Source organism: Heterodontus francisci, chromosome 15, assembly GCF_036365525.1.
Source record: "Heterodontus francisci isolate sHetFra1 chromosome 15, sHetFra1.hap1, whole genome shotgun sequence".
NCBI classification, from domain to species: Eukaryota; Metazoa; Chordata; class Chondrichthyes; order Heterodontiformes; family Heterodontidae; genus Heterodontus; species Heterodontus francisci.
The window spans coordinates 99,666,123-99,692,075 of record NC_090385.1 but is presented as its reverse complement, the minus strand read 5'-3'; the positions used below and the strand labels follow the sequence as shown (position 1 = coordinate 99,692,075).

Here is a 25,953-nt window from a genome sequence, read left to right as displayed (position 1 = left end):
CCATATTCCCTACCACATCCCCACCATTCTCCTACCTATACTAGGGGCAATTTACAATGGCCAATTTACCTATCAACCTGCAAGTCTTTGGCTGTGGGAGGAAACCAGAGCACCCGGCAGAAACCCACACAGTCACAGGGAGAACTTACAAACTCTGCACAGGCAGTACCCAGAACTGAACCTGGGTTGCTGGAGCTGTGAGGCTGTGCTAACCACTGCAGTGCCCTGAATACAGAGTAAAACTTCAAACTTTGCCGAAGATATCAAACTTGGAGGTGTGGCGAACAATGAGGATGGTACCAATCGACAACAGGACATAGATAGGCTAGCAGAATGGACATATAAGTGGCAGACAAAATTTAATACAGAGAAGTGTGAGGTGATGCATTTTGGAAGAAGGAATAGGGAGAGGCAATATATATTTAATGGCACCATTCTAAAGAGTATGCAGGGACAGAGGGGCCTGGGAGTTCATGTGCATAGATATTTGAAGGTGGCAGGACATATATTGAGAGTAGTTAGCAAAGCACATGGGATTTTGGGTTCATCAATAGAGGTATTGAGTACTAAAGCAGGGAAGTTATGCTTAACCTTTATAAAGCTCTTGTTCGGCCACAACTAGAGTATTGTGTCCAGTTCTGATTACCATACTTTCGGAAGGATGTGAAAGTCCTTGAAAGGTACAGAGGAGATTCACTGGAATGGCTCCAGGGATGAGGAAATTTCACTACGAGGTTAGACTGGAGAAGCTGGAATTGTTCCCTTTGGTGTGAAGGAGAATGAGGGAAGATCTGATTGAGGTGTACAAGATCATGGCAGGTTTAAATAATGTGGACAAATAAAAACTGTTCCCATTAAATTAGCTGATGGTACAAGGACTCGAGAAGACAGATTTAAGGTTTTTATACATAGTGAGTGGTAATGACCTGGAAGGCACTGCCTACGAGGGTGGTGAAAGCAGAGAGGATCAATCATTTAAAAAGGAAATTGGATAGGCACCTAAGGGAAATAAACTTGATACAGCAGGGAAATGGGATGACAGGATTGCTGTACAGGAAGCTGGCATGGACTCGATGGGCTGAATGGCCTCCTTCTGAACCATACTGACTCTAAGAATATTATTATAGCTAAAATTATGGAAAAGTGGATAGGGACTAGACTTGTACAGCAGCAAAGCTTTTGACTGATAATGGAGGTGCATTTGCTAACAAGGAGTTCAGAGATATGTCCGAGAAGTTATTTTATTCATTCTAATTGTCATAAATAGTTTTTAAAGTTACGGTATGGCAGGTTAGCTCAGCCAAGTGGAATGTTCACCCTGTGGCATGTGGGAAGTCATGGACGCACCATGTGTCCTAAGCAAACACATCTGTAGGAAGTGTCACTGGCTGCAGAAGCTTGAGCTCCAGGTTTTGGAACTTGAGTGGTGGCTGGAGTCACTGTTGTGCATCCGTGAGGCAGAGCACTATGCGGATAGCACGTTTCGGGAGGTGGTCATACCATAGGTTAGGAGCATGCAGGCAGAGATGGAATGGGTGACCGCCAGGCAGTCTAGGAGAACAAGGCAGGCAATGCAGGAGTCCTCTGAGTCTATCTTGTTTGATAATTGGTTTTCCATTTTGGATACTGGAGAGAGGGATGGTTCCTCGGGGGAGTGCAGCCAGAGCAAAGTCTGTGGCACCACTGGTGGCTCAGCTGCACAGGAGGGGGTGAAGAAGAGTGGAAGAGCAATAGTGATAGGGGATTCGATAGTCAGGGGATCAGACAGGCGTTTCTGTGGCAGTAAATGTGACTCCAGGATGGTGTGTTGCCTCCCTAGTGCCAGGGTCAAGGATGTCACGGAGCGGTTGCAGGACATCCTTCTGGGGGATGTGGTCCACATTGGTACCAATGACATAGGTAGGAAGAGGAATGATGTCCTGAAAGCAGATTTTAGGGAGTTAGGAAGGAAATTAAAAAGCAGGATCTCAAGAGCAGTAATCTCAGGATTACTCCCAGTGCCACATGCTCGTGAGCATAGGAATAGGAGGATTGATCGACTGAACACGTGGCTGGAGAATTGGTGTAGGAGGGAGTGTATCAGATTTCTGAAGCATTGGGTCCGGTTCTGGGTCAGGTGGGACCTGTACAAGATGGACGGGCTGCACCTTAACAGGACCAGAACTAATATCCTTGCAGGGAAATTTGCTAGTGCTGTTGGGAAGAGTTTAAATTAGTTTGTCAAGGGGATGGAAACCTGAGGGGTAGCTCAAATTGGAATGAAGTAAAGTTCGTAACAGAAGGTAGAAAAGTAGCAAGCGACATTAGAAGGCAGGCAAAACGAAGGCGAGCATCAACCAGGCTTAGAATGCAGAATGTCAAGAAGACAAGGTTAAGGGCACTCTACCTGAATGCACATAGCATTCACAACAAGGTAAATTATGTAATGGCACAAATAGAGGTAAATGGGTATGATTTAATTGCCATTACAGAAGTGTGACTACAGGACAACCAAGACTGGGAACTGAATATTCAAGGATATTCAACATTTCGGAAGGATAGGCAAAAAGGAAAAGGAGATGGTGTTGTGCTGATAATAAGGGATGGGATCAGTACATTAGTAAGGGAGGATCTCAGATTGGAAGAACAAAATGTGGAATCTGTTTGGATGGAGCTAAGAAACAGCAAGGGGCGGCAAACATTGGTTGGAGTTGTTTATAGGCCATCAAAGTGTAGTGGTAGTGTGGGGCATTGGCATTAATCAGGAGATTAGAGACGCATGTAGCATGGGTAATACAGTAACCATGGGTGACCTCAATCTGCATATAAACTGGGTAAACCTAATGAGCACTGGTACTGTGGAGGATGAGTTTCTGGAGTGTGTTCGGGATTGTTTTCTAGAGCAGAATGTTGAGGAACCGACTAGAGAACAGGCTATTTTAGATCTAGTATTATGTAATGAGAAAGGGCTAATTAATAATCTTGTTGTAAAAGAACCTTTTGGGATGAGTGACCATAATATGATAGAATTTTACATTATGTTTGTAAGTGAGGTAGTTCAATCTGAAGCCAGGGTGTTAAATTTGAACAAAAGGAATTATGAAGGTATGAAGGGCAAATTGACTGAGGTGGATTGGGAAAATACATCAAAAGGTATGATAGTGCATAGATGATGGATAGTCTTCAAAGAATTATTACATAGTTTACAGCAACTATACATTCTTTCAAGGCACAAAAACCCCAAAAATAAAGGCAGCCAACCATGGATAACAAAGGTAGTTAAGAATTGTATAAGATTCAAAGAAAAGGCCTATAACATTGCCAGAAATAGTGACAAACATAGGGATTGGGAGGATTTTAGAATACAGCAAAGGAGGACCAAGAAACTGATAAAGGGAGAAGAGTATATGAATGTAAACTAGCAAAAAACATAAAAACTGACTGTAAAAGCTTCTACAGGTACGTAAAAAGAAAACATTTGGCTAAGACAAATGTGGGTCCAGTACAGACAGACTTAGGAGAATTTATAATGGGGAATACAGAAATGACAGAGAAGTTAAATGATTACTATGTTTCTGTCTTCACTGAGGAAGATACAAGAAATCTTCCAGAATTAGAGATCCAAGGGACTAGGAAGACTGAGGAATTGAAGGAAATTAATATTAGTAAGAAGGATGTATTGGAGAAATTAATGGGGCTGAAGGTTGAAAAGTCCCCAGGACCTGATATTCTACACCCCAGAGTGTTGAAAGAGGTAGCTATGGAAATATTGGATGCATGGGTGATCATCTTACAAATTTTTATGGATTCTGGAATGGTTCCTGCAGATTGGAAGGTAGAAAATGTCACCCCACTATTTAAGAAGAGAGGGCGAGAGAAAACAGGGCACTACAGACCTGTTAGCCTTATATCAGTAGTCGGGAAAACATTAGAATCTATTCTAAAGGATGTGATAAATGGACACTTGGATAATAATGATCTGATTGAGCATAATCTACATGGATTTATGAATGGGAAATCATGTTTGACGAACCTGTTGGAGTTTTTTGAGGACGTTACTAACAGAATTGATAAAGGGGAATCGGTGGACGTGGTATACTTGGATTTTCAGAAGGCTTTTGATAAAGTCCCCCAGAGGAGGTTGGTTAGCAAAATTATAGCACAGGGGATAGAAGGTATGGAAGGTATATACTAGTATGGATCCTATGTAGAGAGATTGGGGAAGCCGGGCCTGTGTTCGCTAAAGTTTCGAAGAATGAGAGGTGATCTCATTGAAACTTACAAAATATTAAAGGGATTGACAGGGTAGATATAGGTAAGATGTTTCCCCTGGTTGGGGAGTCTAGAACCAGGGGATATAATTTCAAAATAAGAAGGAAGACACTTAGGACTGAGATGAGGAGAAATTTCTTTACTCAGAGGGTTGTGAATCTTTGGAATTCTCTACCCCAGAGGGCTGCGGAAGTTCAGTCATTGAGTATGTTCAAAGTAGAGTGGTACGACCTGGTGAGAGAAATGTCTAGGGTTCCCTCCCATTTTTCACCTGGTCTTACCGTAACAGGGTTTTATTTTTAAACACACTTTTTAGCTCCCCATTGGTGAATCCTTATCCACCGCTTTTCAGTTATAAGGCAAAGAAACCAGCATAAACGGGTTTTCTTAGGTTTAAAGAAGAAAAGTTGAAATTTATTAAACTTGAACTTAAACTCTAATTCGGTTGATACCTGCGGATACACGATGTGCCCCCGCTAGCATGCATATGCGATACACACATGCAAATAGAGACAGAAAAGAGCAGAGGAAAAATAAAGTGGAAAAGTTTCAGGCAATATCTGAAGAGTTTTTGTTACGGTTCTTCGAGCTCACTATGGAGTCCTTGATAGGACATAGATCTTGTTTTTTGTTGGGGCCCAGTATTCTTCTTAAACCTTGTTCACTGTAGGAGACTTTTCTCTATTGGGATTAATTTGTCTTCAGTGGATTCAGAGGCCTATGAGAAAGAGATAGCAGCAGACAGCAGAGATCTTCTCAGTCCAGTAGCCAACAGGCACTCTGAGTTCAAACTATTTGTACAATTCAGAAAAACCCAAGTTACCAAGCAGGTTAGTCATGTGACTAACTGGTCAGACCATGTCTTGGATTGTATCACCTTAGCAGTCTTTGGAATGCTGCTCTTACACAACACCTGGTGATCAAGGTCCATTGTGAATTGAATGTGTCAGGGAATGGTCCTTTGTCCTTCCAGTCACTGTTTATTAATATGCAAATGTATTTTCCAGCCACGGCTGATCTGTTTAGCAAGTCCTTTCTTCACTCCAGTAACAGTTTAAAATCAATGTACATGACAAAATTAATGTGCCTCATCTTGGCAGGTGGGGTGCTAGCATGGCAAGAGAATGACAGATTTCTAAATACCAGTGCTGTAAAGAGATATGGGGATAGAAACATAGAAAAATAGGTGCAGGAATAGGCCATTCGGCCCTTTGAGCCTGCACTGCAATTCAATACGATCATGGCTGATCATCCAAACTCAGTACCCTGTTCCCACTTTCTCCCCGTATCCCTTGATCCCTTTAGTCCTAAGAACTATATCTAACACTTTCTTGAATATATTTAATGATTTGGCCTCAACTGCTTTCTGTGATAGAGAATTCCACAGGTTCATCACTCTCTGGATAAAGAAATCCCTCCTCATCTCAGTCCGAAATGGCTTACCCCTTATCCTTAGATAATAGATCCCCTCTCATTCTTCTAAACTCGAACGAATACAAGCCTAATCAACCCAATCTCTCTTCATACCTCAGTCCTGCCATCCCAGGAATCAGTCTGGTGAACCTTCACTGCACTCCCTCCACAGTAACAACATCCTTCCTCAGATAAGGAGACCAAAACTACACACTATACAATAGTGTGGGAAAAGGCATTGAAGTGATTGATCAACCATGATTGTATTGCATGGTGGAGCAGGCTCGATGGGCCGAATGACCTATTCCTGCTCCTATGTTCCTAATTTGAATCATGTCATCTGGGAATCCTTTCAGCAATGCCTTTCTGAAAGGAATCATGCTGTGATTGATGATATGGTGCAAAAAACTTTGGCTGATGGATCAGAATGTAAATTGACAACTGACCTGGTATGGGTGTTTCATGCAAATAATTCTCTTAAGATTGTTGAAGGATATAGTTCTTATCAACCAGTCTCTGGGCGATATCCCAAACTGCTTTCTGATTTTTTTGTGATAATGCTCCTGTTCTAGGAAACACAAATCAGTGCCATTTTTTCTGAACATTTAAATGCTTTGCAAGCAGGGAGACAGCCTTTTATCAAGGCTGAAGTGTCAAATAATTCATAGAGCACTGAGGCATTGTATGAGACTATCTGAGACTGAATTCAGTTCAGGAGATTTTGTCAAAGAGAGCGTCATAGGGAATGGAAATGGTAATAGGTTGTGATGACAAGACAGTACTTAGCAAACATGGCAATCAAACTGTTGAGTTTAATTTCTCACAAGTAATCCTAATTAATTATAAAAGCTCATACACAGAACAACTGATAGAAGTAAATGAGGCACATGGTACCTCAGTTCCTCATGCTTAAACCCTATGACATTTCTATCCTTTGCCAGTTCTGATGAAAGGTCACTGACCTGAAACGTTAACTCTCCACAGATGCTGCCAGACCTGATGAGTATTTACAGCACTTTCTGCTTTCTTTATACTGCAGAGCCAGCCGGGTTTTCCATTGTTTCCAGGTGTTAGCAGCTACCATTCATTTATCTTCTCAGAGTCACTGACTCCTTATTTATCATCTGAAAGTCTGGGAGAGTGAACCCCATGGTTCTTCAGGTGTTTATACCCCTGCAGTTTCTGCTTCTCAAAAAGTTCTTTGATCTGGGTTCTTTGTTGTCCTGGTAACTAAGATTCCTGCCTTGTCTTTAAGCAGAGTTTATGAGAGGTCACATGACTTCTCCAACTCCATCTTACACTACATGAAAAAACCACAGTTTTTAAAACATAATCATGTTACAAAGTCCAGCATTATAACATTCCCCAAAACAGAAAATTAATTACTTTCGTAATGATTTTTCGACAACATTACCAACATGTAACATTTTAAACATTTCTATTATTAAAAATTTACACTTTGTACAGGTAACAAGAATTTTTTATTTGCTTTCCTCCAGAGCATCAACAATTGCGTGGGTCTTTCCTGTAACATGTACAATCTTTAGGGTAAATGCCTGTAACATCGAACTCCATTGAAATAATCTGCCGTTCTTGGTTTTGAACGTTTCTAAAAACTTTAATGGATTATGATCGGTGTAAACTATTAGACTCATAGAGTTATACAGCACAGAAACAGGCCCTTCGGCCCATCGTGTCTGTGCCAGCCATCAAACACCTAACTATTCTAATCCCATTTTCCAGCACTTGGCCCGTAGCCTTGTATGCTATGGCATTTCAAGTGCTCATCTAAATACTTCTTAAATGTTGTGAGGGTTCCTGCCTCTACCACCTCTTCAGGCAGTGTGTTCCAGATTCCAACCACTCTCTGGGTGAAAAATGTTTTCCTCAAATCCCCTCTAAATCTCCTGCATCTTACCTTAAATCTATGCCCCCTGGTTATTGACCCCTCTGCTAAGGGAAAAAGTTTCTTCCTATCTAACCTATCAATGCCCCTCATAATTTTGTATACCTCAATCATATCTCCCCTCAGCCTTCTCTGCTCCAAGGAAAACAACCCTAGCCTTTTCAGTCTCTCTTCATAGCTGAAATGCTCCAGCCCAGGTAACATCCTGGTGAATCTCCTCTGCACCCTCTCCAATGCAATCATATCCTTCCTATAGTGTGGTGCCCAGAACTGTACACAGTACTCCAGATGTGGCCTTACTAGTGTTTTATACAGCTCCATCATAACCTCCCTGCTCTTATATTCTATTATTTCCCCTTGGCCATTATAATTATCATGTCATCTGGGAGCCCTTTCAGCAATGGTCTTTCTGAAAGGAATCATGCTGTGATTGATGATATGGTGCATAAAACTTTGGCTGATGGATCAGAATGTAAATTGACAACTGACCTGGTATGGGTGATTCATGCAAATAATTCTCTTAAGATTGTTGAAGGATATAGAACCAGTCTCTGGGCTATATCCCAAACTGCTTTCTGATTTTTGTGATAATCCTCCTGTTCCACGTGGCACAAATCACCTCAAAATGTTGAAGAGCCAATACAAGACCTAAAGCCTCCTTTTTAATAGTGGAATACTTCTCCTGGTACATAGTGAGTTTTATAGAGAGATAACTGACTGGTCTTATATTACCAGCATCATCATGCTGTGGTACATAGTGAGTTTTATAGAGAAATAACTGACTGGTCTTATATTACCAGCATCAGTTCAGTTCTTCTTTGGCCTCCTTGTCTCGAGAGGTGGCACAGTGGCGCATTGGTTAGCACCGCAGCCTCACAGCTCCAGGGACCCGGGTTTGATTCCGGGTACTGCCTGTGTGGAGTTTGCAAGTTCTCCCTGTGTCTGCGTGGGTTTTCTCCGGGTGCTCCGGTTTCCTCCCACAAGCCAAAAGACTTGCAGGTTGATAGGTAAATTGGCCATTATAAATTGTCACTAGTATAGGTAGGTGGTAGGGAAATATAGGGACAGGTGGGGATGTTTGGTAGGAATATGGGATTAGTGTAGGATTAGTATAAATGGGTGGTTGATGTTCGGCACAAACTCGGTGGGCCGAAGGGCCTGTGTCAGTGCTGTATCTCTAATCTAATCTAGACAATGGGTAAATGTCTGGAGGTGGTCAGTGGTTTGTGGAGCAGCGCCTGGAGTGGCTATAAAGGCCAATTCTAGAGTGACAGACTCTTCCACAGGTGCTGCAGATAAAATTGGTTGTCAGGGCTGTTACACAGTTGGCTCTCTCCTTGCGCTTCTGTCTTTTTTCCTGCCAACTGCTAAGTCTGTTCGACTCGCCACGCTTTAGCCCCGCCTTTATGGTTGCCCGCCAGCTCTGGCGATCGCTGGCAAATGACTCCCACGACTTGTGATCAATGTCACAGGACTTCATGTCGCGTTTGCAGACGTCTTTAAAGCGGAACCATGGACGGCCGATGGGTCTGGTACCAGTTTAGTTTAGTTTTAGTTTAGAGATACAGCACTGAAACAGACCCTTCGGCCCACCGAGTCTGTGCCGACCATCAACCACCCATTTATACGAATCCTACACTAATTCCATATTCCTACCTCATCCCCACCTGTCCCTATATTTCCCTACCACCTACCTATACCAGTGCCAATTGCTAATGGCCAATTTACCTATCAACCAGCAAGTCTTTGGCAGGTGGCAGGAAACCAGAGCACCCGGAGGAAACCCACGCAGACACAGGGAGAACTTGCAAACTCCACACAGGCAGTACCCAGAATTGAACCCGGGTCACTGGAGCTGTGAGGCTGTGGTGCTAACCACTGCGCCACTGTGCCGCCCACAGTGACGAGCTTGCTGTACAATGTGTCCTTGGGGATCCTGCCATCTTCCATGCGACTCACATGGCCAAGTATCATCATGCTGGAGTAACACTTCTCCTACTCCTTTATCACTGGTATCAATACCCGCTTTAAAGGGCCTGTCAAAATTTGGTGCCGCTAGAATGGCCTTTACTTCTCAAACACAATTTGACAGGATTCTGTCCACTGGACTGTCATGCTCTTTTTTAACATTCGTCAGTGGGGTTCGGAATGAACTTCCTGCAGAACCCACACATCCCGAGGAATCATAGTGTCTCCTTTTTTGTCTTTGGACTGGAAAGCCTGTTATCACCTGAACCTGGGCACCTCTAGGCAACACTTGACCTTGACCCACGACATGTCCTAAATAGGTGACTTTAGCCTTGGAAAGTTCACTCTTTGCTACGTTTACTACCAAATTGGCTCTTGCTGGCCTGTTGAACAGAGCCTTTAAGTGTTTACTATGGTCTGCCCAAGTGTCACTTAAAACAAACAGATCATCCAGGGGCACAACACAATTGCTCAGTCCAGCAATCCCCTGATTAGTCAATCTTTGAAATGTGGCTGGTGCATTTTACATACCAAATGGCATGATCTTGCACTGAAATAGGCTATCTATGGTCACAAAGGTGGAAATTTCTTTAGCTTGGTTAGTCAAAGGCTCTTGCCAATAACCTTTCAGCAAGTCAATCTTGGTAATAAAGCTTGAATTCCCCCACTCTGTCAATGCAATCCTCAAGTTATGGGATTAGATAAGAGTCTGTCTTAGTTACTGCACTGACTTTCTGATAATCAATACAAAATCTTTTGTAACCATCTGGCTTTGTTACCAACACCACTGGTGAATACCAGATACTTTTACCAGGTTCAATTATATAATTCTTTAGCATAACAGCTCAGCAGCTCATAACAGCTCAGATATGTCCCTTTTATGCTATTCAGAAAGATAGTATAAGAAGGTATCTAAATTTTCGAACACTTCTGTGTTTGCCAGTTTCACTGCAGTGGGTTCCATCTAAGAGTTCTCAGACTCTGCTCCTTCATCCAGTTCATTAAAAGTAGCACTATCCTTATCCTCCTCTTCTGTCATATGGCATACATTTACTGGCTGACAATGTTCATCGTCATAGGACTGCATTTTACATTCCCGCCGCCGAAATACTTGATATTTCTCGAAGGTATTGCCTCTGGAAACCTAGTGGACACATCCATGATGGTTAGGAGAAACTTGTGACCTGACTTAGTTGTGGGTCAGCATCTGACACAATCAGCATCTGACCTTCCTAAATGGTTCATCAAAAGCACGTGTCGGGATCAATGGGGCTGGTTTAATCAAAGGCTGCGGCTTCTCTATTACCTGACATATATGGCAAGTTCTGCAAAGATCAACCATATTCTTATGCAATAATATAAAAGCAAAATACTGCGGATGCTGGAAATCTGAAATAGAAACAAGAAATGCTGGAACCACTCAGCAGGTCTGGAAGCATCTGTGGAAAGAGGAGCAGAGTTAACGTTTCAGGTCAGTGACCCTTCTTCGGAACTGACAAATATTAGAAATATTCTTATGCAAGCCTGGCTAATAAAATGCTGTCTTATCTTGGCCTAAGTCTTTTGCATACCCACATGACCTGCCACTGGGATCTCATGGACAATTCTCAAAGTTTCACTGCAGTTCCCCGGGGGAGCAACTTGATGAACTATAGTCCAATCCTCATCAGCAGGTCTCTGGGGAGGTCTCCAGTTTCTCAATAGTGAAAATGTGAGTGATCATGACACACAGGACAGTGCTATCACATCCAGAAGCCAATTTCCCAGATTGGGTACTTTGGCGACAAATATTCCAGATGGGTCGAACGAATGGAGAGATGCAACACTTGTGAGAGGTGCAGGAAAGGCTACTGTCAAGTTTAAATATTGGTTGACTGTTCAGGATGATGGCCAAGAAATGAGGTTCGTGAACTGGCAGAATGGGGTGAAAGAGTGGAGAGTAAGAAAGTGCAATGCAAGTAGCATTAGGGGCTCCAGAAGTGACTCTTGCATCAGAAAATGATCACAAACTGGAGAAGGAACCTCTGATAGAGGGAGATCACAGAATAGTAGTCCCTACAGACATGAAAGTGGAAGTAGAGGCTGTAGCTTGAAAAGATTATACAATTAATACACAGTAAAGGCTACAGAACAGTCACATAACAGAACAAGAAGCAGAAATTCTCATGATTGTGAAGTTTTGATGGCTGCCAATAAACTTGAAGGTAAACTAAGACAGGCAAAACAAAGGGAGTTAGATTGTTGGAGAGAATTTGCAGTTTATTCTATGGTACCAGATAAGAGGCAACCAACTTTGTCAGATGGGTGGGTTTACACTGAAAAAGTCCTTGCAGATGGGGATAATAAGGCTAAAGTGGGATTAACAGCTAGGGTTTTGAAGAGTGACTGGGTGATACAGATTGTAGAGTGGATTCTCCCACAGCTAGAACAGTAATCGAGAAAACCTTTTTAGCTCCTTTGGCCACAAATTTATGGGCTTGTAGATCAATCAACATAAGAGACACATTTCAGTGGGGTGATGCTTTTCAGAGAGAAGTGTTTCTGAAAGCACCCAAAGAGGCAGCAGATGCAGAAAGAAAGCTATGAAAACTAAACAAATGTGTCTATGCCCTGAATGATACTTCCAGGGTATTTTTCGGTACGATCTGTTTTGCTGAAAATCGGTTGTGTTCAACCAAAATCATTCCCACAATGTTTTATTTCAGGCATCTTCTTGCTGCATGTTGATGATTTCTTAAGCGGTGATGCTGCAGAATTTGAGAAAAGTGTTATTCATATGGTTACAGTAGATGTTATAATTGGGAGTCAGGCTTGTGCGACTTTCAAATATATTGGTTTAGATATGAAGCAAAGTAGGTCTGGAATAACTTTGAATCAACAATACTATTTAGAAAGTGTTATTAACATCCAGGTTAATTATACTAGGTCCTCACTGAAAAGTGATGTTACATATAAAGGAGAGACAGAACAATTGCGAAGCTTGATTGGTCAGTTCAACTGCTTGTGCACACAGATTGGACCAGATGCTAGTTTTGACATATTGGAGTTAAGTAATTCAATGAAACCCACCTCCCCCCCACCCCCCCAATAAAGTAGAGGAATAGTAAGGCACTAGGTGCAGTCAGAATAAGAGAGAATGCAATTAGGTCCAAATTAGGTTTATGCTGCATGTATGTCAAAGCATTGAATGTGGTAAATAAGGTCAGTAAGCTGTAGGTGCAGGTAGAATTGGGAGTATTTGATGTAGTGGCAACAATGGAGACCTGACTCAAAAAAATGGCAGGAGTGGGTACAAAATATTCCTGGATAAAAGGTGTTCAGGAAAGATAGGGAAGGAAAGAAAGGAGGAGGGACAGCAGTATTGATTCAGGAGAACATTGTAGTGCAGGGGTCAAGGACAGAATCTATTTGGTTAGAGTTAGGAAATAGTAGAGGTACCATTACATTGCTGGGGGTATTCTATAGGTTACCAACTAGTGGGAAGGATATTGGGGGACAAATCTGCAAAGAAATTACAGAGAGGTGCAAAAACTATAGAGTAGTCATAATGGGGGCTATAATTATCCTAATATAGATTGGGATAGTAACAGTGAAGAGGGCAGGGAGTTTCTGAAGTATGTTCAGGAGAATTTTCTATATCGGTATGTTTCCGGTCCAATGAGGAAGGAGGCATTGCTGGATCTGGTTCTGTGGAACTTGTTGGGTCATAGTGATTCAAGTGTCAGCAGGGTAACATTTAGGGGGCAGTGAGCATAGTATAATAAGATTTAGGTTAGCTATGGAAAAGGACAATGAGCAATCTGGAGTAAAATAATTAATTGGGAGCGAGCCAACTTCAATGGGGTGAGAACAGATCCGGCCCAAGTAAACTGGAATCAAAGAAAGGCAGGCAAAACTGTAATGGAACAGTGGGCTGCCTTTAAAGAGGCAATAATATGGGTACAATCATGGTACATTCCCATGAAGGGGAAAGGTCAGAAAAACAAAGCCAGAGCTCCCTGGATGATGAAAGAAATAGCGCGTAAGATAAAGAAGAAGAAGAGTGTGTACAACAGATGTCAGATTGATAATACAAGTGAGAACCAGGTTGAATATAGAACGTTCAGAGGGAATATTAAAAAAATGAGCAGGAAAGAGAGAGTGTGAGAAGAGACAGGCAGCTGGCATAAAAGGGAATCCAAAAGTCATCTATAGGCATTTAAATAAAATGATAGGAAAAGGAGGAGTGGGGCCAATTAGGCGCCTAATAGCAGATTTATGCATGGAGGCAAAGAACATGGCTGAGGTACTAAATGAATACTTTGCATCTGTCTTTACCAAGGAAGAAGATGCTGCCAGAGTCACAGTGAAAGAGGAGGGAGTTGAGACATTGAATGAGCTAACAAAAATGATAAAGAGGAGGTATTTGAAAGGCTGGCTGCACTTAAAATAGATAAGTTACCAAGATTGGATGAGATGCATCCAAGGATACTGAGAGAAGTAAGGGTGGAAATTGTGGAGGCACTGGCCGTAATCTTCCAATCCTCCTTAGATACAGGGGTGGTGCCAGAGGACTGGAGAATTGCAAATGTTACACCCTTATTCAAAAATGGGTGTAAGGGTAAACCCAGTAACTACAGGCCAGTCAGTTTAACCTCTGTGGTGGGAAAGCTTTTAGAAACGATAATCTAGGACAAACTTAACAGGCACTTAGACAAATATGGATTAATTAAGAAAAGCCAGCACAGATTTGTTAAATGCAAATTGTGTTTAACTAACTTGCTTGAGTTTTTTGATGAGGTAACAGAAATGGTTGATGAGGGTAATGCAGTTGATGTGGTGAATATGGAATTCTAAAAGGCATTTGATAAAGTCCTACATAACAAGCTTGTCATGAAAGTCAAAGTCCATGGGAAAAAAGGGAGAGTGGCAGAATGGATGTGAAGTTGGCTGAGTGACAGGAAGCAGAGAATAGGGTTGAGCGTTTGTTCTTCGAACTGGAGGAAAGTATACAATGGGGTTTCCCACAGGTCAATACTAAGATCACAGCTTTTCTTGATCTATATTAATGACCTAGATTTGGGTGTGCAAGGCACAATTTTAAAATTTCCAGATGACACAAAACTTGGAATTATTGTGAACTGTGAGGTGGATAGTGATAGACTTAGAGAGGAGATGGACAGTTTTCTGGAATGGGCGGACAAGCAGCAGATGAAATTTAATGCAGAGAAGTGTGAAGTGATACATTTTGGCAGGAAGAACAAGGAGAGGCAATACAAAATAAGGAGTGCAATTCTAAAGGGGGTGCAGGAGCAAAGGGTCTTGGGGGTCTATGTGCACAGATCATTCAAGGTGGCTAGGCAGGTTGAGAAGGCAGTTAACAAGACATATGGGATCCTGGGCTTTATAAATAGAGGCATAGAGCTGAAGTTATGTTTAGTTTTTTACTGGGCCTGCTGTTCCATCAATTTGGGTATCGACAGGTGGGTGGGGGTGCGCATGGGCCTCCCTGTCACCAATTCATGGGGGGGATTATACCCTGTTCCTTTGGACTTCTGCCCTCTGATATGCATGAGGACCAGGGGCAGTACTTTATCCCATTGCTGGGACAGTCCCACCAACTCTTTCCGCAAAGCTGTTCTAATGATTCTGTTCATGCGTTCCACTATCCCTAATGACTGGGGGTTGTGTGACACATGCCATTTGCCCTCTATCCCCAGCAATTTTAGAGTTACCGCCATCACCTGTTCAGTGAAGTGACTTCCCTGATCCAATTCCACTGTATCAGGCAATCCCCATCTCAAGAACACCTCCTTGACCAGGGTCCTAGCAGTCCACAAAGCTGTGACTGACTTACAGGGGAAAGCCTCCACCCATTTAGTGAAATTGTCCACGAATACCAGGCAGTGCTTATTCCCCGTTTTGGTGGTGGGTAAGGCTTTGATAAAATCAATCTGGATTGACCGCCAGGGTCCCTCCACCCTTCAGGTCACTTCCAATTCTGCCTTCCTTTTCTGGGGATCTGGGTTATTTGCGAGGTATATCAAACATCCCTTCACATAACCCTCTATATCTGATCTCATCCCGGGCCACCATCCTACTTGCTTAATACGTTCCCAAGTTCCCTCACTTCCTGGATGCCCCACGCTAGGGCCTCCATGGGCTAACTGCATCACTTCTTGTCAGTACCCTTCGGGCACCACCCACTTGTCTCCCTTGAATAGCATGTCTTTCCTCACCATTATGTCACTAGTCTGCCAAAGTCCTTCCAAGTCTTTCTCTTCTTGTTTTGTCCTGATGATAGCCTTCAAAACTGGATCCTTATGTTGAACCTCCTTGAAATCAGGGGGTAGGGGCACTGATGCGGCCTCTTGCCTGCCCGTTATGGCTGCCACCATTCCAGATTCATAGGGGTCCCAGGGACTACCCTTTTCAGTTCCTTCTTTTGCCAGTTCATCAGCCCTTTTGTTTCCTTCCCCATCATCAGATTCGCTATCACTAGTGTCCACCACTCCTCCCATTGCGCATACTATGCCCTCAGTTTGTTTCAGTGCCCTGCTCAATCTGCACACCTTTTCCTGGCAAGGACTATGATTTCCCTCTTGATACTGACTATGCTGTTTCTCCTTAACCAGGCCCTGGGTTGCAACCTTTAGGTCAGCGCACTGTCCCTCGGCCTCTTCTGACCTGCAGCATTGAGTGTGTGCTTCCTCAGCCCAGGAGTCACTCTGGCACTGATTGTTCACACTCTGACTCTCAACAAACTGTAGTCAACTACACCACTTTTCCTTTTCAATCTCATGCTTTTCTAAATCCTCCTTGCGACCTTGTCACTCCTCTTCCAATTCTTTTAGTAATCTATTCACTACCGTTTCTCCTCTTAACTTCTGTCTTAACTTCTGCATCTCCTCCTGGTCATTTTGCTCCTTTTGCTGATAAACCATCAGCCAGATGGCCCTTTCTATGGCCGACTTCTGAGTGGACCTTGTGTCCACTCGACCTCCTCCTGTACCTGGCCCTCACTTCAGAGGATGGTCTGCACCCATCGCTCCTTGAGGGGCACCTTTTTCCCGATGTAACCTTTTACTAACATGCCCATGGTTAGTCTAGTCATTTTTTTACCTTCAACCTCCTGGCTGGCTCGCCAAGTAATCTGTAGTCTATCCCCACTACTGGCCTGGAGGTTTACTCTGGGTATCAATGACTCAAGATTACCAAATTATTGTTCACACATAGCACATTTATTCAGCGTTTCAAAATCTTATCTTCAACAGAGATTATACTCACGAGTCCACGTAAACTAGGTTACTTAGGTTCATCTGAGAGTTGGAACGGAGCAGAGAATCACTCCTCCCCTTCCGATTCTCCAAGTAGTTGATCAGACTACTTAGTCTTGAGCTGGCTAGCCAGCACTTCGGAACACACTTTCTTATACCCTGTTTTGTGCATGCTGCCTGCGTGATCAGCTCGGAATGGGCCGGACCTGACAACCCAATGTACAGTGATTGGTTGGTCAACTGTTGTTAACGCTGCAGGCACGCTACGTCAGCCACAGTCAGTCAACCTTTCACCGGTTTTGACATCTGCTTATTTTTGGTAGCCTCATCCCTCAAGTTTTGACCACATTGCATAGCGGGTTCCCTGTTCTCCAGCCCTTGTCTGATAACAAGGCATTACCTTACTCCGCCGACCCCCAGTCTCCAAGCAACCAGCCCACATGGCACATCAGTTACAAACTTAGCAACAGGTTAGACATGCCTTCATCAAGACCTTGCAGGTTTCAGTACATTCACTTCCCCTTTCAGTTCAGTTGCTGCTTCAACACATCCCAGTTCCCTGCTGTGGACACTTATTTACCAATTATAGCTGCACACATGCCAGGTTACATACAGTTCACAGGTTGGATGGTGGTCGCCTACAACACCCCATGTGGCCATCAAGGCACCCAGTCACCAGCCAGTGAGATCCATCAACAGGAAGAGCATCCGCTCCCTCAATGTCCAACTGGTTCGTGACCACAAGAGAAGCTTTGTCCATGTATGCACTCACTTTCTTGGTAATTGCCATGACTCCTTCATCCTGCAGCAGTTCAGATTGCTGCAGAACTCCACACCAACCCCCAAAGTGCATGACTGGATCCTAGAGGACAATGATATTCCTTGAAGAGATGGTGACTGACCCCTCTATGAGGGTCCCAGACAGAGGCACTGAAAGAATCAGTGCCGCCTGCTCAGTAGGATAACCATTGAGCAGGCCATTGGGCTTCCAAAGATGTGATTCCAGTGCAGGAACTGGAGGGGTGTTGCCCTCCAATCCCCTCCAAGGGTTTCAGTATTGTGGTGCTCTGCTGTGTTCTCCATAACATGTCCAGAGAGGTGTGGACCTTGAGGGCAGGGAGGACCTGGGAGGACCTGGAAGGACACAGCACATCAGGGGGAGGAGCAGGAGAAAGCGATGGGAGAGGAGGAGGAGGAAGAGGAGGCAGGGAGTTGACACTGAACAGAGAGGTGCCCCTAATGCATGACGAGGTGGCCACTCTCCAGGAAAAGTACCTCCCAACTCTCCCTCACGGCCTCCGGCATTAGATCCAGGTCAGCATTGATGAAGTGAGGGGCAGCCATGTGCCAGGTATCCGGCTCCCCTGTGACATCTCACTTCCCTCTGGTGCAGTGGAAGGCTTTGGCACAGACCACAGATCACTCCTTTTGGACAACCAGCAGCCTCAGTGATGGCTGCCATGGGGAGTCTAAATCAGTCCCCCACTTTATCTGACCTATCTCCATTCCCACCACCATTGGCTCTAAGTGACAGGAAACCCACCTCCATGCCAATTAAGGGCTTCCCCATGTGAAAATCTTAACTTTAATTAGTTTCCCTACAGAGACAGGTTGCTAACCCGAAAACAAACCGGGCTCCTATTTCCTGCCTCTGCAGCGAAAATTCAGCCCAAAGAGCACAAAAGCAAGGAAGTTATGATCAACCTGTATAAAACACTGGTTCGGCCTCAACTGGAGTATTGTGTCCAATTCTGGGCACCACACTTTAGAGAGGGTGCAGAAAAGATTCACCAGAATGGTTCCAGGGATCAGATTGGAGGAGCTGGGGCTGTTCTGTTTAGAGAGGAGAAGGTTGAGAGGAGATTTAGGAGAGGTGTTCAAAATCATTAGGGGCCTGGACAGAGTAGAGAGGGAAAAACTGTTCCCACTGTAAAATTCGAAAACCAGAGGACACCGATTTGTGGTGAATGGCAAAAGAACCAAAAGCGACATGAGGAAAAACATTTTTACACAGCGAGTGGTTAGGATCTGGAACGCACTGCCTGAGCAGGTTCAATCGAGACCTTCAAAAGGGAATTGGATAATTATCTGGAGTGAAACTTTGCATGGTTACGGTGAAAGGACGGGGGGAAAGAAGCTAGCTCAGTTCTTCTTGCAGAGAGCCATCATTTTTTTAAAATTCATTCATGGGGTGTGGGCATCATTGGCCAGGCCAGCATTTATTATCCATCCTTAATTACCCTTGAGAAGGTGGTAGTGAGCTGCCTTCTTGAATTGCTGCAGTCCATGTGAGGTAGGTACACCCACAGTGCTGTTAGGAAGGGAATTCTAGGATTTTGACCCAGCGACAGTGAAGGAACGGCGATATAGTTCCAAGTCAGGATGGTGTGTGACTTGGAGGGGAAATTGCAGGTGGTGGTGTTCCCATGTATTTGCTGCCTTTGTCCTTCTAGTCGGTATAGGCTGCGGGTTTGGAAGGTGCTGTTGCAAGAGCCTTGGTGGGTTGTTACAGTGCATCTTGTAGATGGCCACTGTGCTTCGGTGGTGGAGGGAGTGATTTTTTGTGGATGGACACAAAGGGCTGAAGGACCTCCTTCTGTGCTGTAACTATTCTATGATTCGATGGGCTGGATTTTGTGGCAACAGCAGGGCTTCCAGCTCTGGGCCAGATAGGTGGAAGAACCCTGCCTAGGCCTTTTTGAGTCCCCTACGAGGCTATCTTCCATTGTTCAGGCATTTAAGTGCCTGCCACTGGGGTCTACATCCCTTTAAAGATGGGGATCCCGCCTCTAAGAGCTGCCGGCCAATCACAAGGCCGGCAACTCCACAGTATCGGCAGCACCACAGGGAACAGTGGCCACTGCCGGTACTGCAGGGGCCTTGGACACAGGTCCAGCGTTGTAACCCTGGACATCGTGTAAGTGTTATTCGGAATAGTCCGAGAGGTCCCGGCAGGAGGTGGGATAGTGGATGTGAAGTCCAGGTGGAGGAGGGGGGGGGTCCATGGAGGTGGAGGTTTTGCCGGCAGTGGTCCTCCATGGGCCACAGATTACCCATGGAGGAGGGCTCCTCCCAAGCCCGCAGGGAGGGTGCCTCATATTACTGGACGCATCCCCTTCGTGATGGAGGCCCCACCCCACTGGTATTTAATGTAATTGGCATAACCCACCCCAGCAAAATCACTTGGTGATGGGAAGGCGACGGGACCCCCCGCACTTCTGCCTCCTGTCACGATTCTATGAGCCCCCCATCTCTGACCTCACCTCAGGGAAGGCCCATAAAATTAAAGGTAAATAAAACATTACAAAAATTAAATCTGGATAAATGTTTACTAAAGTTTCCATCCTTAGGTGACCTAAAGAACATAAATCTGGTTATCTTTAGTGATGTTTCATATGCTAATCTTCCTGATGGGTATTCTAATGCAGCTGGTTTTATAATATTTCTTCTGGGTGAGAATGGAAAATGCTTTCCTTTAGCTTGGGAAGCTAAGAAAATAAAAAGGTTTGTTAAAAGTACTTTGGCTGCTAAAATATTGGCTCTTGTGGAGGCAGTGGATATGGGCTTCTATTTGTCAAATAGTTTATGTGAGATTTTGTACAATGAGTGTACTGAAGACACTATACCAATTGAATGTTAAGTAGATAATTGTTCACTGTGGGATAATGTACACTCTATGAAGAGCAAGTGGGAAAATGTTACGAATTGACCTTGTTGGCTTGAAACAAATAAAGAGGAATGAAATCTCTAAAATTAGATGGGTACATTTCAGCTAAAGGAAATGCAAGTACAAATGATTTTTTGGGGTTTTAAAGGAAGGGCGTCTCACAATGTAATGCTGTGTATAGAGTATGACAGTATTCAATTTATTTTTTCCAAATTTTGGTTGTTCATAAAGTCTAATTTTCATTTTTATTAAAGAGAGAGAAGGGAATCTGTTAATTGTATATCAATTAGGTCTTTATTGGATTCAGGTTGTGGACACTAACTGGGGGCTCACCTGTGCTCATATATATATATATAGGAGCAGACTGAAGCTGTGGATGGTGGGTTCAAGGTACACAATATGTATTGTGTGTCTCTGTAAATAAAGTGTTGTTCGTGTATAAAGACTAGTTCTGTACTTCACGCCTCTCTATTTAAGTTCGAACACCCACCATCCAATGAACTTATCTCAGCCTCACATTCCACTGCATCTTTGATCCTATTCCCTTAGATTTTAGTTTTTTCCAAATGCTTGTCATTGAGTAAATGCATTTTTTCCAAGATGTTTTGAATTTACTTTTCACTTACTTTGTTGCCTCCAGATTTGACTATTGCAATGCTCTCTGACTGCCCTCCCATCTTTCAGCCTCCATGAACCAAAGATTTGCTGCACATATCCTTAGTCAAAACCAAGTCTCATTCACCCATCGCCCCCATGCTCTCTGACCAAAATTAGTTCCTGGTCCATTCTCATCCCATGTCCATATCCCTCCCAATCTCTCTAACCCCCTCTATTTACGAGAGGGAAATCATGTTTGACAAACCTGTTAGAGTATTTTGAGGATGTAACTAGCAGAATAGATAAGGGGGATCCAGTGGATGTGCTGTATTTGGATTTTCAGAAGGCTTTTGATAAGGTCCCACACAGGAGGTTAGTAAAGAAACTTAGAACACTTGGGTTTGGGGGAATATACTGGCATAGATTGAGAATTGGTTAACAGACAGAAAACAGAGTACGAGCAAATAGGTCATTCTCAGGTTGGCAGGCTGTGACTAGTGGGGTATTGCAAAGATCAGTGCTTGGGCCCCAGCTTTTCACAATCTATATCAATGCTTTGGATGTGGGGACCAAATGTAATATTTCCGGGTTTGCTGATGACACAAAACTAGGTGGGAATGTGAGTTGTGAGGAGGATACAAAGAAGCTTCAAGGGGATTTAGACAGGTTAAATGAATGGGCAAGAACATGGCAGATGGAATATCATATGGAAAAATGTGACGTTATCCACTTAGGTAGGAAAAACAGAAATGCAAAGTATTTCTTAAATGGTGAGAGATTGGGAAGCGTTAATATCCAAAGGGACCTGGGTGTCCTTGTTCATAAGTCACTGGAAGCCAACATGCAGGTGCAGCAAACAATTAGAAAGGCCAGTGGTATGTTGGCATTTATTGCAGGAGGATTTCAGTACAGGGGTAAAGAAGGCTTGCGGTAATTATATAGAGCCTTGGTGAGACAACATCTGGAGTACTGTGTACAGTTTTGGTCTCCTTACCTAAAGAAGGATATACTTTCCATGGATGGAGTGCAACAAAGATTCACCAGACTAATCCCGGGGATGGAGGGATTGTCCTATCAGGAGAGATTGAGGAGACTGGGCCTCTCTTCTCTGGAGTTTAGAAGAATGAGCAGTAATCTCATCGAGGCATACAAATTTCTTACCGGGCTTGACAGGGTAGATGCAGGAAGGATGTTTCCACTGCCTGGGGTGGGGTGTTTAGAACCAGCAAACAGAGTCTCAGAATAAGAGGTAGGTCATTTAAGACTGAGATGAGGAGGAATTTCTTCACACAGAGCGTGGTGAACCTTTGGAATTATCTACCCTAGAGAGCTGTGGAGGCTCAGTTATTGAGTATGTTCAAGACAGAGAGCATTAGATTTCTAGATATTAGAGATGTCAAGGGATATGGGGATAGTGCAGGAAAATGGTGTTGAGGTAGATCAGCCATGATCTAGTTGAATGGCAGAACATGCTCAAGGGGCTGAATGGCCTACTCCTGCTTCTATTTCCTATGTTCCTATGTTCCTCCAGGCCTACAACCCTCAGAGATATCTGCGCTCCTCCAACTCTGGCCTTTTGAGTATCCCTGATTTTCAGTCATCCACTATTGCTGCCCATGCCTTTAGCTATATTGGCCTAAGCTCTGGAATTCCCTCTGTAAACCTTTCCATACATCCACCTCTCTCTCATCAATTTGTGATCATAATTCAGATTTAAAATGGTTTATTTTTTATCATTTTCCATAACTAAGAGTTAAAGGTTTAGATTGAGGAAGGGCCAATTACACTAAGTGGGGCGGCACAGTGGTGCAGTGGTTAGCACTGCAACCTCACAGCTCCAGCGACCTGGGTTCAGTTCTGGGTACTGCCTGTGTGGAGTTTGCAAGTTCTCTCTGTGACTGTGTGGGTGTTCGCCGGGTGCTCCGGTTTCCTCCCACACCCAAAGACTTGCAGGTTGATAGGTAAATTGGCCATTATAAATTGCCCCTAATGTAGGTAGGTGGTGGGGATGTGGTAGGGAATATGAGATTAATGTAGGATTAGTATAAGTGGGTGGTTGTTGGTCAACACAGACTTAATGGGCTGAAGGGCCTGTTTCAGTGCTGTATCTCTCTATGAGATGTGATTTATCAAAAGTGGATTGGAAACACCGACCTGAAGGCAAATACATAAACATTTAATAATTCAAGAAGGAGATACAGGGGGTTCAGAACAAACATGTTTCCACAAAGCAAAAGGTGGGATTCCCAAGTCTAGACCCCTACCCCCAATGTCAAAGAGCCTAAAGAGATAGGATAAAGCAAAAAAAGGGAAGCTTGTGTCAGATGCCATGAGCTCAATATTGTAGCAAGCCTAGAGGAATATGGCAAGTGCAGGTGTGAAATTAGGAAAGCAAATACAGGGCATGAAAAAAATGTTGGCAAGTAAAATCAAGGAAAACCTAAAGATGTTTTATAAATATATGAAGAGCAAGAGGGTACCTAAGGAAAGAGTAGGGCCAATTAGAGACCAAAAAGGTAACTTTTATGTGTGGAGGTGGAAGACACAGACATGGCTCTTAAAGAATACTTTGTGCATGTTTTCATAAAAAGAGAGACAAAGCAGACATGGTAGTTAAGGAGGAGGAGTATGAAATAGATGGAATAAACATAGTGAGGGAGGAAATATTAAGGTGTTTAGCATCCTTGAAAGTGATAATTCACTAGGCCCAGATGAAATGTATCACGGGCTGCTCAGGGAAGCAGGGGTGGAAATAGCAGAGGCTCTGACCATCGTTTTCCAATCGTCTCTCGCTACATGGTGCTGGAGGACTGCTAGTGTTGTACTATTATTTAGAAGGGATGAAGGGATAGACTGAGTAATAACAGACCAGTCAGCCTAACCTCGGCAATGGGCAAAGTATTGGACAGTCTAAATTGTCATTTAGAAAGGCATGGATTAATCAAGGACAGTCCGCATCGATTTATTAAGGGAAGTTCATGTCTGATTAACTTGATTAACATTTTTGAGGAGGGTTGATGAGGATGGCACATTTTATGTGGTCTACATGGATTTTAACAAGGCTCTTGATAAAGTCTCCCATGACAGACTGTTCAGTAAATTAAAAGCTCATGAAATCCAAGGAAAAGTGGCAAGTTGGATCGAAAATAGACTCAGTGGCAGGAAACAAAGAGTAATGGTCGATGAGTGTTTTTATGACTGGAAGGCTGTTTCCAGTGGGGTTCCACAGGGCTCAGTGCCGGGCCCCTTGCTTTTCACACACATATATATGGTTTAGAATTAAATATAGGGAGCAAGATTAAGAAGTTTGCAGATGATACAAAAATTGAACAATTGACCATATGGTTGATAATATGGAAGAAAACTGTACACTGCAGGAAGATATCAATGGACTGGTCAGGTGGGCAGAAAAATGGCAAATGCAATTCAACCTGGAGAGGTGTGAGGTAATGCATTTGGGGAGGTCAGACAAGGAAAGGGAATACACAATAAATGGTAGGATACTGAAAAGTGTAGAGGTGCAGAGGGACTTTTGAGTGCATATCCACAGGTTCCTGAAGGGAGTAGAAAGCATATGGATTCTTTCCTTTATTGATTGAGGCAGAGTAAAAAAGAGCAGGGAGATTACCTAGAACTTTATAAAAGACTAGCTAGGTCACAGCTAGAGTATGGTGTGCCGTTCAGGACACCACATTACAAGAAGCATGTGATGGCACTAGAGAGGGTACAGAGGAGATTTATGAGGATATTACAGGAATAGAGAATTTTATCTGTTTTCTTTGGAACAGAGGTGGTTGAGGGGAGATTTAATTGAGGTTTATAAAATTATGAGGTGCCAATATAGAATGGAGACGAAGGATCTATTTCCATTAGCAGAGAAGTTAATAACCAGAGTGCAATAATTTAAAGTTATTGGTAAAGGATCAGAGAGGAGTTGAGGAGAAATATTTCACCCAGAAAGTGATGGGGGTCTGGAACTTAATGCCTGAAAGAGAGTTGGACTCAGATACCCTCATCATATTTAAAAAATACTTGGATATGGCCATGAGTTTTCATGCAGTAGTTGGTTAACTTCTCTCTTCCCTTGCTGTGTCTGCAGGCTGACAATTAATGCGGAGTGTCCAATGCACCTGGAGGATTTCCCCATGGATACACACGCCTGCCCACTGAAATTCGGCAGTTGTAAGTCTGGATGGTCAACCGGTCCATCAATTTACATACAGTTCAATTTAAGATATACCTACTCACCGCTTGCAGACTTGCTGGTGCAACAAGCTAGCTGCTGGCAAATCCCACCTGATCCCTCCCACAGGACCCTCCTAATGCAAAGATTCCTCCAAGCTTCCACCAATGTTTCAGTGGTGGAGTGGGGAGGCTGGAAGGAATGTCTCACTGCTTGCTTTCATTTTTCTGAATTGGCAGATGAAAGAAGCAGGGTGGATGTGTCTATCTGTGCATTTTGCTCATTTGCAACTAGTTGTGACCATGAGATGTCCCCTTGCCACCAGTGGAGGGGGGGGGGGGGGGGGGGTGCGAGGGGGGGGGAGGAGCTGCAGTCCCCATATTGTCCAGGGAAGCACTACAAATGATAGGGTGAGACAGATAATCATGAACTTGGGTATTTGTCTTGACAGATGCCTATACCAACTCTGAAGTGATGTATGTCTGGACACATGGACGAGGGAACTCAGTGGTGGTGGCTGAGGATGGATCCCGATTGAACCAATATGACTTGTTGGGACAGACAGTTGGTACGGAGATTATTGAATCAAATACAGGTAGGTGATTTAAACTTTGGTAGCAACATATCCTCCCGTAGGTCCAATTCAGACACCTTGCGGAGAGCCAGGTCAGCAAAGTTAGCTCTGAAGAGCCTAACGTTACAAGAAGATCCT

At 43.7% G+C, this 25,953-nt stretch overlaps 1 protein-coding gene across 1 annotated transcript in view; it reads left to right on the top strand.

The window, feature by feature from the left end:
• LOC137377452 (gamma-aminobutyric acid receptor subunit alpha-3-like) overlaps positions 1–25,953 on the top strand; it is a 653,874-nt gene that overhangs the window by 517,280 nt on the left and 110,641 nt on the right. Inside the window, exons 5-6 of the mRNA XM_068047031.1 lie at positions 25,158–25,240; positions 25,693–25,836. Of these exons, the coding sequence (XP_067903132.1) occupies positions 25,158–25,240; positions 25,693–25,836 (227 nt within the window). The remainder of the gene's footprint in view (positions 1–25,157; positions 25,241–25,692; positions 25,837–25,953) is intronic.